The sequence below is a fragment of the Labrus bergylta genome, chromosome 3 (genome assembly GCF_963930695.1).
Source record: "Labrus bergylta chromosome 3, fLabBer1.1, whole genome shotgun sequence".
Taxonomy (NCBI): Eukaryota; Metazoa; Chordata; class Actinopteri; order Labriformes; family Labridae; genus Labrus; species Labrus bergylta.
In genome coordinates this window covers 22,325,073-22,338,037 of record NC_089197.1, presented here as the reverse complement: position 1 = coordinate 22,338,037, position 12,965 = coordinate 22,325,073, and the positions used below count along the sequence as shown (strand labels likewise).

Here is a 12,965-nt window from a genome sequence, read left to right as displayed (position 1 = left end):
ATACTTGGTGGGAGGTTTGACTTCTTTTTTTTTTAAATACAAACACTCCTTCCTTTTAAAAACTTTTATCCTGAAGGTTTACAGTATTTGAAATGGACTTTCATGTGTTTTCTCTGATAAAGAAGAGCCAGTAATGAATTGAGCGGATCTGAAGGAGGCTTCCAGATACCCAAAAATAACAAACCCAACTCATAAATTCAAGCCTTACAAATCTGCTGGAGTTGTTGTTCCTCACAGTCTTGGCATTGCCGAAGGCCTCCAGCAGAGGGTTGGACTGCAGGATAATGTCTTTGACGTGCTGCAAGGGGAAAGGCAGAAGGCAATGAGTTGTTAGCTACGTCACAGACAAACTGTACAGCAGGTACAGCCAGCACACATCTCACACCCTACCTCAGACCCTCACTGACAGTCTGCTGCTATGTCTCTGTAACTTTCCACACCAGCACACACAAATGCACAAATCCAAATCCACAGACAGGCAAACAGCGTCTGGAGGACATTATCTTTCCTGTGAGCCATCTGCATGTCAGTAACACATGAGGTTTAAATCGGTACAGCAGACAGAGCTACTCCTATTTCTATTATTGTACAAAGAAGTTGAGAGGAAGTTGTTTCCCGGAACTTTTGTGCTCCTAAATTTAGTCCAGTAAGAAAGGAAAAAATAAACCCAGCACTTCACATTCAGCTATTTATAAGAATACAGTTTCAAGTTTACTACATCATGATCTTCACAGACCTATGCGTTTTATTTAAACAAGGACTTCAGTTATTTTACTGGGCTTTAAAAAACACTGAATCCAACAAATATCATGAGTGGAAACTCTTTATAAACACCATTCAAACATGTTTAAATAATAAATCCACTAATAACCTTTAATATTTTCAGTATGATATGTGTGTTATGATAAATGTTCTCAGCCAGTTACACAAATATTTAATTGCAGGGAGATATTATCTATTCAAAAATATTCTCAGTCACATGTTGCACAGCGTGCAAAAAGTTGCATGTGCTGTACTCTGAATACCGCACAATGTGTGCAACCCTAAAGGGCAGCGAGCGAGCATGAAGTGATGCTGAACAGGAGATCAAAGATGTGGAGACAAAGTTCAAAAGAGTGTGTCTGTGTATTATTTTTACAGTCTATGGTATTGACTGTAGTGGCCTCATTTGTTTAGAACATGATCTAGATACTTAAATACATAACTAGCTTTAGATGTGTACATTAATACTGTTACTGGTAGCGCAGTGGTTAGTGCGCGCGCCCCATGTACAGAGGCTATAGTCCTCCAAGCGGGCGGCCCAGGATCGAATCCCACCTGTGGCTCCCTTCCCCCATGTCATTCCCCACACCCTCTCCCTGATTTCCAGCTCTATCCACTCAAAAATAAAAAGATAAAAATAATGTAACCAACAACTAAAAACCAAGGAGAACGTGTATAGTAATAGTAAAACATGTTGTATTTAGACTAACCAGTCACACTTCCAGCTCTACTGGAGGTGATTTCTAACTTTGGCTTGCTGGAAGAAGCTCTGAGTGGACCATAGCCATCATGGTGCAAGCATTTTCCTCATTAAACTTTAGATCTTTATTGAGCTTAGGAACTGGACATCTGCTGGTTTGGGGGACTGCCAGATGGCTGAAGGGGGCAGGGGGACTAAGAGGCTGCTGATGGGGTCTAAGGATGAGGATGATAAGAGAAGGATCGGGTTAAAGGAGAGGTATAAGCAGGAATAAAGGGGCTATTAGGTTGCTTGATTTTCATGCAAGAGTTGACAGAACATTGTTTGCACATTATGAGGATGATTCTATAATAGGTACAATTACATCAAATTGTAATGATCAAAATGTGCTTTTCCTTTCCCCCTCTTTTTTTTTTTTTACCATGTCCAAACACATATAGACAAGTTCACTTATGGAAAATTTTAAAGAGAAAACACTTTTTAAGTAGTTTCATTTTGGCTGTGGGTTATCTGTGGAGCGCACAAATCTGTAATGACATACGCAGCTATTACATAATGTCAACAGAGAATCCTCTCACCTGTACTTTGGGTCCGCCCCCTGACACTCTTGAGATGTAGCCCATGATATATTTGGCTGCGACAGTCTTTCCTGCTCCGCTCTCTCCACTGAAAAACAACACAGATGAATATTAAAGCACAAGTTGTGACATACATGACATCTGAGCTTCTTTGTTAAAAATCAAACAACTGCATGCATTACATGTGATATCTTTATTTTAACTATTTTTGGTGCAGCTTTCCGAGACTGCATTATGTAGGTAATGTTGCTATGAGACAATCTGAGGTTTCTCTGATTTCCAGGTCGAGCCTATCAAGAAAGTGCATGTTAATCTCTATTATGTTTTCAGTATCATGGTTGATGTAAATTAACTGTCAACTATTGATCGTGTGTCGAATGTTTTAAGAACTTGAAATTATTAACAGTAACTTCGATTACCAAATTTGTAGGTTTATATATTCATACAATTTGTTGGTGAGCATGCATGTCTGAGCATGTTTCCTGCATAAAAAAGTTGACCTTTCACCCATCAGTTATATTGAAGCTGCTAAATAAACAAGAGAGACCCCTGATCCTACTTTACAAACTGTACTGCAAAACCCAAGATGCACATTTCCACTCAGAGGCTGAATGTGTATTAGCCAGAGGCACATCTGGGCATAAAAACGCTACAGCAACAACGACATTAATTCCGTTTTGTCACATTCACAGTTTTTACTCCTCATCTCTTCTCCGTCTATTTTTCTCTTTTCCTCTTCCTTTGCCAGTATCATACTTATTTTGACGAATGTGGTTTGGCAGTGGATAACAGTAGGGTCTGTCTTTTCTTTCGGTGCCTTAAAGAAGAGTCAGGTTGGTAATGCCTCTGTGAGAACCACAGCTGCAGACTGTTAGAGGCTGCCAGAGGAAGTCATGGGAGCCACTTTACTACACAGCAGCCTCTATATGGTTGTAACCCTCCCCCCTATGTACCTCTTTCCCTTTGCAATCCCCTTTGCATTGTCTGGGCAAACTTACTACTCAAGTAACAACAGGAAACTGATATGCTTTTAATTTTTATGTAAGAAAAAACCTCCACAGGCCTGTCTGGAAGCATTGTTTTTCCTTGTGAAAGTTTTTTTTCTAAGGAGCTATTTTCTGAGCCCAAGAACGGGCGGATCTCATTGTTGTGGCGCTGAAATGCTGTAGTCATTGTTCACTTCTGCAGAGATTTATTATCCAAACAAGGGCATGAGTTAAACAATGAGTGAAGTAGAGTAAATCATTACTGACATCAGATACGAGAAGGATGCACAGTCAGCACTGACTGGACTACATGCCTTGGTGGTTTAAAATCTACAAAGCAGACTACAGTTCCTTGGAGATAGTTGAAACACATGAACAGTATGTTCAAATAGACTCAGAGGAATTTTTGCTGTGACATGTGTTCCAAATGTTCTAAAAACATTGACCTCTTTCTGCTTTGAGTCAACGTGAGTCAGTTGCCATTTGTTTAAATGATTTATTTAACGGATTAGGAGGAGGGTAGAGAAGGACTTTGACATTTTTTTTCAGTTTTTAATTGTTGGACATAACTTGAATTGAGAAACAACTAATAAAACAAATGTTTGCCATTTAGTGACTGCTTCTGAATCTGTGATTGTGGTTGTGTTATTCAATATATAACACAAGGGAGATTTTATGAACGGCTATGATAACGTTTGCTCTGTCTGCTTTGAAACGTGATAATAGAATTACAATATGTGGGACATAAAGTGTGGTGACACAGGTTTGAAAGCACACGGGTTAATTCACATACTACCCTCTTCTTTTATCAGCGTCTCACACACACTTAGGGTCTGCGTTTGCTCACGTTGCAATATTCTGACCTGCTGCTTTGTTTACTGTTGGCAACTTATTACCTCTTGCCTGAGTAGTCCTTTTTAAACTGCACACAATAATTGTCCATTTAAAATAACCATTTGTTCTGGACTGAGTTCCTTGGAGGAGTAAAGACTGGGATGGTGGGTGACTTCATTTGCAACAGCTGGGTAAGGCTTAGGTTAAGGCAATTTTATTTATAAAGTCTGAAATTACCTCCTCAAGGGGTGATAGGAGCATTAAACTCTTGTTTTGAATTAATAAAACAGCAAGGAAGACATCAACAAAAAAAGAGTGAATGGACACTAAACTAAAAGTGGCCACTGCGTCAATCTGGATGGGATCAAATGAATCAATCAAGACGCAAGAGAAGACACTCCTCTAAAAAAAATAATCTTCATAATTAGCTGGCATCAACAGGACAAAATAGCTTTTTCCAAGTGTTAGGTTTAAGTTCATATGTAGACAGAAATAGTTCAATTTAAACCTTCTTTGAGGCACAAAGGGATTGTGTGCTATCTGTGCTCGGAACAGATGTGGAGCAGTTACGTCTCGTAGGACAAAAGATTTGGTTGGATCTTTTGAAGATGTCCAGCTCATCAAATTGTTTGAAGGGGATTTTTTTCCCTGATAACCTGCTTCCATAACCTCCTCTATCCCTTTAATATCTGATCCAGATGTGTTGGATAAAGCTACATCAGCAACATGCTTAAATAAGCAGAGGGAAGATGAAGTAAACATGAAGGGGAAAAACAGAATTTCCCCAGAAGAGAAGTCAAAACTGCTATACCACTTAATCTCAAATTTACCTGACAAATTTCCTCAGTAAACGTTAAAAAGGGCTGACACAGGCTGATACTGACCGAGCTGCCTGGACAGCATTTCACAGCAGCCTTTGTCTGCTCAGACCTGGTTCATCATAAAACCACTTCCATGCTTTTGTTTGCTGAATTAGTCAATCACAAAATCCACCTCGGTGCCTTTATGTGGGAAACTGAACTAGCAACTGCTGGCTGTCCAAACAACGGGCGAAAGTGCTGAAGCAGGTTTCATTCATCATGAGGTAAGCACTATAGTGACCACTATGCTGCTCAGGTGACTGTGCTGCAGGATAAAGCCCCAATCATGACACCACACTTTTCTCTCTGCAGCTTTGTAGCACAAAAATGACCACCGACAAAATAAATGCTGTAAAAGCACCAAAAATTAAACAGTAAATCCAGCAATAAAGAGAGGGATTCTGGGCCACGGATCAAGCAGGTGTTCTTCCTGTTTTTTTTTTCTTCTTTTTAAACCAGGAAGTTCTTCAAAAATAGCTGCTATAATGACTGCTTTGTTTCCATCTCACATCCTGAACTGAGGTCAGATCCAGCTGTTAACTCTGCCTTCTCATATTATGGGAGCAGGGAATTTTTCCCTGTTAAACCTTATTTCATTGAAGGTGAAAATGATTTTTAAAAAACACCCAATAGTTACATCACAATCACTAAGTCAGCTGTTCACAATCATGTGGTGGAACCTGTTCTGCTCTGATGTTCTCCTCCCAACCCGCTCCTTTTTGTTTGAACACCTCACAGATCACAATGTACAGATTTCTATCACCAGCTTTTTATCTCTTTGTCTCTCCCATCCTCAACATTTCAAATTTTGACCTACAGACAGAAGGGGTCTTCACCCCTTCTGTCTGTCTGTCAACAATTATCGGTGACTACTTCACTCAATATTTGTAACTAGCAGCATTTCATGAAATTGTCTCTTTTGTGTGCTGTTAAGATGTTTGGTTGTCACATGCCATCAGTGTCATGATGCGTGATGAAGGCGGAGGATCGTGTGTTTAGAGTTACATAAATCCTACCTGATGATGACACACTGGTTCTCGACGTCAATCATCATGTTTCTGTACATGTTGTCTGCCAAAGCATAGATGTGAGGAGGGTTCTCATACTGAGCCTGAGAAAGACAAAATATTTGAGTTAAAATCAATCGTAGAAAAGTTTTCATAAAACCTTCTGCCTTGTAAGAGCCCAAAATGTAACAACGACCCGAAATGTTTATATTTGGCCTGCTCCATAATGTAATGAATTGTTAGATTTTGGGCAAAACGTTGTTATGTTTTGGCTCAGCATCTTGAAGTATTATTGACCAGTGATTACATTTCCGGTTTCACTACATATTCTTTATAACATTTCAGGTCATTGTTACATTTCGGATATATTTCTGGTGATATAATGTATTATTCTAATGGTCAACAAATCTCATGACAAAAAAAGCAACAATTTATTGATTCTATTTTTGACCAGGTAGCGTCTGTATGGCCAAAGTATAATAAAAGGTATTACCCTGTGACGAGTACAACTGCTGTCCCAATTTTAAACACATTAGTAAGATGCTCAGCTGCACTGAGTGAAAAGTTCCTACATAATTATGGAAATAATATATGCAGTTTATATGGACTTAATCCAATATGTAGCTGCTGTGAATCTGCATCAATGCAGGGATAACTTTCTCCTGAAAACAGTCACCAAAGGACTCTTTGCTTATTTACGTTATAAACTACATTGCCACACTGTTTCAGGAAAAATAGAGACATTTTAAAGAGAAATAGGGAATGGAAAAAAGGGAAGATAGTATTTTATTTAACTTGCTAACAATTAAATAAATATGTTAACCACACAACGTCCATGATCTACACCTGGTTGACAAGCAACTTCTGACTATTCTGTTGTCAACGAACTGAGGGACCAAGTCTGTACTTTCATGACTGATCTGAACCAATCTGAACGATCCCCTTCAGGTTCAGCTGATAGCACCCAGTAAAACTGAACCCATTGCCCTTTTCCAAAACTTAACTCTTTGGACCTTTTAAGTTAAGAGGGGAGGCAGATTCGAACAGGCTGTTCTGTGAAGGTACAGCCAAGCCTGCTCAATGGTTAAGTCGAGCCTCTGACAGCAACATCTGTGCCAGCCCGCTGGAAGGTTTGCACTGCAACAAACCCAACTCATTTCAGAACTTCTGTCCGACTGTCTTTTTGCTTCCTAAAACCTCTAGGCACATCCATACGTTTAATTATGAGATGAGATTTATGGTTGAAGCGTTCAGACTTCCAAAAACTATTGCAAATGTTTTCACAGGTCATAAAACTTCAAACTTACCGCGCCCTGATACATCTCGACTTCTTTTTCCCCAAAGTATGGCATCTGTTTGAAAGGGTTGACGGAGATGAGCACAGGCCCAATATATGTCTGAAGAGGTTCAAGTTAAAGATCTTACAAGGTCGAGAAAAAGACCAGCAAAAAACAAAGTGCAGAAAATTTTAATCACATCATGTTTAACATGCAAGAACTTAGTAAAAGCTCAAACATTTGTATCACTGTTTCATAGAGTTTATGAACCTGTATAGGACATACTGAAAATGACTTAATCAAAGGCTACCATGACGTCAGCGGGGCAACAGTGCAGCAGTGGAGTATTTGGTGATTCGTCCTGAGACTAAATAAGCATCCAGAGCTTACAAATGACTGAGAATAGACCGGCCATGTAACACTGTGAGGTTTTATGCCCTGAAGCCAAAATGCTGTTCAAGGCAAATAAAGCTGCTATTGTGGGTGGCCTACAGTGACCCACAGCCTTGGCAAAGAGTCCTCACAGTTACGGCTATTTACTGACCTAAATCAGAGGCCTGACGCAGAGGTTTCAAAACCAAAACTGCCTGCATTGACTCAACTTCATAATCCTGGGCACTGCAAGAGTTTGGATAAAGTTTATGTAATAAGCCGCTTTGTGAATGCTCTAGGTTGCTTTTCAAAGGGGTTATTCATTCAATCATCGACTCATTTTACGTCATGAATGGCTTATATGTGTGTAGAAGGCCACAGCTGCACTTAAGAGAACCTTGATCTGGTGTTTTAAAGATGTGCTGTTTCAATGGTAGATTTCTGTGCAAATGTTTTTTTCTATTATTCATGCAAAATAAAAACAATAAAAATTAGGATGACTAAGATTGAATTTCCTGACACCATTTTTTTCAACACATAGAGATTAAACTACAATACATCTATTTATGGAATAATCAGTTTGGGAGCTGGGTGGAGTTGCGCACAGAGAGGCCCTTTGCTCCTGCACACGGCAGAGTCTCAGTGTGAAGGCGTTACCTCCCGACTCTGAGCTATTACTCACTGCTACAGTGACGCGATGAATGACCATTCAGCTATTCTGGGAAACGACAGGCATGAGACGGGGCTCTGATATTTCTTGCCGGGTTGTGAACTGCAGTTGTGAACAAAGGATACAAAGATGTAGTCATCCATGTATCTCTTCTTGAGGTTGTCCACGATGGCGTCCTCGCTGATCTTGCTGAGCAGCACCATGTCATCCACTCCGCTGTGTTTGACATTGTGGCTCTGCCAGTGATACCGGTAGTGCCCCCTGCTCCCCTGTAACAAAACACAATAGATGATTGTTAGTTCACTAGTTTGTTAGTTAGTTTAAAAAACACAAGTGACCATGCTCACACAGCAGCTATTTTCCTCTGATTTCATGATCAGGGTGGAAAGCTAAAATTCTGTTGTAATTTTAAACTTCTGATATTTTAATTAATTCAGGTTATTTAAGAAATCATGATCATTTCATTGCTTCTTGATTCACTAGCAACTGAAAAAAAAAACAATGAGCAGTGCAATATCAGGAGGGTAATTTGGGCATATTTCTTGTTTAAAAAACATGTTTGATAACTCAATAAGCTACGGCCATACAATGGCTTACATTAGCATTCAGTCTGACTGACTTTAGCATTGAGATGATGAGTGGCATTAAGCAAACAACTGTTTAACATTGTTACCAAGGGGCAACCTCCTGTGTTGAAAAATGAAGGCAATGTTAAAGTGCGAAGAAATGCAGTTTCTACAGGAAGCTGGCTCTAAAAGCCCCGGGAGTCTCATTAACATCTATTTTAAAAGGCCAATTTTGTGGCAGAAATTAACAGCATAACAACATGTTAACAGCCTGCCACAAAAAAAAGTTTTTTTTAGTTCACATTCTATTCGTGGTGAATTTTCTGTAAATTATCCATTTTGTTTATAAGAGTTCTGCATACATTTTCATTATTAGGAGCTTGACTTACAGGCGATTTAGGATTTTATTGCCCACCTCCGCCACACCTCTTTGCCCGTTTCTAGATTGATCATAAGTAAGATAAAGTCACCATTTACGATATGGCGACCGCCATCGTCAGGCTACAAATCTTCCCTTCAGACACCAATGGGTGACGTCACTAAGGCTATGTCCATGCTTTATACAGTCTATGAATGTTTCACATTAGTGTAAGAAAGGGGTCTAACTAACATTTTGTTGAATTGTTTGAATTTTATTCCCAGCTAAAACAATGTTAGCTAGGAAGTGCTTAAGTTACCCATTAACCAAGAAGCGATCAAATGATAACAATTAACATAAACAAAATAAAATAATACGACTTGCAAACTGGAACTCAGTAGAATGACATTATAGCATTTGAGTTTAACTCCCTGTATGTGTCTTCTGACAAAAATGGCCACCATGAGATGAGTGAACAAGATGAAGTGAACTCAGTGGATCTCTGATATCAAGGTGACACAGTGGCTGAGCTACTTGAAAATATTGTGGCTTTTTAGAGCACTCTGTAGTTGAATCAGACTGTTGTGATAATCAGATTAAATGACAGCTAAGGAGAGCGTGGTTATTTTTACAGCTACAAAAAGCAAGCGTGTGCACATTTTTTGATCACAGCAGCACGGTGAGCTATGTTTGCTTTATAACAGTGCAAGGTCAGTTTCTCAGAAGTGCTTTATTTGTCCAAGTGAAAAAGGTGCTTTGACCCAGCTTTTTCCACCCACATTCTAACAGACTGGTTTCTTCATACATTCCTGTTGTTTTGTTTTATCTCAGTGAGTCTCTGCAGTACTGAGGTCATTCATCATGTGCTATGAGTCAGTGTTGTCTGGCTACTGTGGACGACGGTCACAATGTGCTGTGAGGAGTGAGTCTCTTTCTCCTGGACCGAAATCCACTTAAAGCCACAAAGACCATCCAGAACATAAGTCAACACACGAGTTAACCCCTGACTTCCTGCCTCTTATGTGAGAAAGAAAGGGGAGAGGAAAGAGCAGAGTGGCAACCCTAACGAAACCCTAAGAAAAAAAGACCTCATTCATACTTCAACAGCAACAGAATTGTATAGATTAAGATATATTTTGAGGACAAATTATCTATAATGGTGCTCTTTAGATGTGGGTTTGAATTTTAGACTGAAATATTTTCACAAAAAAAATTGTGACATTGTGATTACAGAATGAAATGAATAGTCTTTTTCTCATGTGTAACTAAGAGTTTGGTCTGTTTGGCTTTTAAAAAATGATTATAGTAAGGATTGCCTTGACTTTAGGTGCAGGTGTATATGGTATACTAAGGATGACTGTTAAGGTGTTTTTCACCTATAGCTCTTTTTCTTTGTGCTGATTCAGATGATTAAATGATACATTGTTGCACTTTCTCCTTGAGTCATTTTGTGTTCACACTGCAATATTGTAAAGCAGGCCGAAGCACACCCCAACACAGCGATGTCCATACGCCATTACTTCACAGCCTACTATCCCTACTTTGTAGGTTAACAAATTTCATGCGTACTAGTCGCACTTTGCATTGTGGGACACCTCCAATGCTGGTTGCAGGTTGACTTGGAGCAGTGGGGAGGTCAAATATCTTACTGACATTCAGGCATATGAGCATATTTGTAAATGTCTGACAACAACCACAAAAATACAGAAGTTAACAAACTTGTTAACTTAAAGAAAGGCGTTCCTGAGTACTCTTGCTGTTTGTATGCAGCTGATGGTCGCCAGTTAACATGCTCAGTCTTTAAACCATAACACCTGTGAGCAGTATCGGCAGAAATAATCGGAAAGAAGTATGTAAAGCTATGAGACCAGCTCCTCGAAAGTGGAGGTTATAGTGATGAGAAGTACAAATCCCCCTGGTTCAACAAGTTGCAACAAACTTTTTGGACTTTGTGCAGTCGTGTTCAGTCCTGTGATGCTCTGCTGATGTTGAATTGGATAGAGATGATGAGTAACATTAACCTATTGGCATTTTTATGCTGATTATTTGTTGTAATCAAGATTGCCTACTACTCCATATTACTACTACAACTGCTGCTGCTACTAGAGTGTGATGAGTCAACCGGTTATCTTTTTCCTGTTGCTGGGTTGACTGCGTTCTCACTGGAAACAAACAGCTCCAGTGTTCGATTGGAAGCAAACCGAGACCACCTCTTCAAGGCGATCTCAGCTTGCTTATTTTGTTCTGCATCAGAGTGTGATTGTTGTGTTCATATAAACAAAGGGGCAAACGCCATCTTTTTTTTTTTGGAACAACTTCCCCAAATGACAGAGGTGTGAAAATACCCTTATTGCCTTTGGTGAATCCAAATACTCTTCAGGAAAGTTTTCAATGTGCTGGAGAACTCGAATCTTGTTCCTGGTTAACATAATGTTAGCTAGGAAGTGTTTGGATGCTAATTTCAGCTGTTGTGTAAGATAAGCTAAAGGTACTCAAATAAGTTATTCTAACTTGAAATATTGTTTATTTTCTAAGGTAAAGTAGGTAACGGTTTAAGGTATCTTTATACCCTATGAAGTTTAACAGATGTTCTTTGTGGATATAACTTTCTTGTGTGGATAGAGGTCAGAGATAGAACCTCTCATATTTGTTTTATTTTATGCTGAGGTCAAGCTTCAATTTGTTATGCTTTTATTGCTATTTATTAGTCTATTTATATATTTTGAAGCGCTCTATAAATAATGTTTGACTTGACTTGAATCATGATAACACAAGATGCAATAATGAATACATCTTTAGTGTCACTGCTATAATAACAACAAAAAACAGTTCAAGTATAGCTGCTTCTACTACTACTCTTTCTGTCACACTCACAGCTACTGAATGGACCTTGGACTTTCTTTTCAACTGCAGTCTCGAAGGTCAAGTATTTGTTTTGAAGTTGAGATGTACAATAATAAATCCTGTAACATAGTTTTTATGATGGCGATTTGAATAAGGTCCATAAAATTAGGACACAGTCCTTTTGTAGTTAGTTCTGAACAATATGTACAAAACGCTTACAGCACAGATAATGTAAAAAGATTGCAAAGGGAAAAACTGGAAATGTCAAGGGCCACAAAGTAACACCACAAAACACACCAGTGGAAAGTCATTGAACTTTTAGTTATCAACTCTGAACTAATTAACCAAGGAGGAGGGCTTGCAAGCTTTTACTATCCTCCAGAGTGATTTTATTCTCTACAACAGCAAAATCAGAAGCACTTTACAGACTGAGTCGTAGCATGAGAGAAGCTGAAGAATGTTTACAGCTTTTCTGCATAATTCACTGAGTAATTTCCCTCGGGAGGGAAGGAGCCAACTACAACTTGATTAATCCTCCAGATCACACCTATTAACATGTTTTACTGCTTCAGAGGTGCGGGAGATGCTGACCTCCTTACCTCCTTAGTAAATATGTTATGGTGATGTCACTTAGAGGAAAAAAAAAACACCTACTGACATCGAGTCAGAGGAGAGACAAAGACACAGAGGAAAACAACTTGAAAAAATCTCACAATCAGTTTTGTGTTTTGTGGAAAGGCAAGTGAACGTGGACATTAATCAACCTCAAGAAGTCTTCAAAAGCTGTTCTCTCTACGTTTTTTAGGATACTTCCATGAGAGAAAAATTTACTAGGATTATGGATATACAAAAACAATCATTAAAAAACTAGGTGAAACTGATCTTTTGAGATTATGACATTGCAATAACGTCCTCTGTTCTTTAACTTTACATACACTTTAAACTATCTATATTCAAGCTACTGTGAAGTTTATCTTCTGTTGACAATGTCTTATTGAAACTGGTACTCTGATCTCGGGGAACGTTTTCTCGTACAGTAAGGAGCAAGTGCAGCCCAACCCAAGTGAAAACAACTGAACATGCTATATTTAACCTCTCTCTAGTATGTCTGGAATGACAGTCTGCACATTCATGAAGGGAGAGGTAATGAG

General features: G+C 39.0%; 1 protein-coding gene across 2 annotated transcripts in view; it reads right to left on the bottom strand.

Annotated features, from left to right (window-relative positions):
- Positions 1-12,965, bottom strand: part of myo1ea (myosin IEa) — a 45,377-nt gene that overhangs the window by 20,573 nt on the left and 11,839 nt on the right. For both annotated transcript variants that reach the window (XM_020626060.3, XM_020626053.3), the window contains exons 2-6: positions 8,172-8,315; positions 7,035-7,124; positions 5,737-5,831; positions 2,041-2,128; positions 209-298 (exon numbers count right to left, since the gene is read on the bottom strand). In XM_020626060.3, coding sequence (XP_020481716.2) covers positions 209-298; positions 2,041-2,128; positions 5,737-5,831; positions 7,035-7,124; positions 8,172-8,315 — 507 coding nt within the window. The remainder of the gene's footprint in view (positions 1-208; positions 299-2,040; positions 2,129-5,736; positions 5,832-7,034; positions 7,125-8,171; positions 8,316-12,965) is intronic.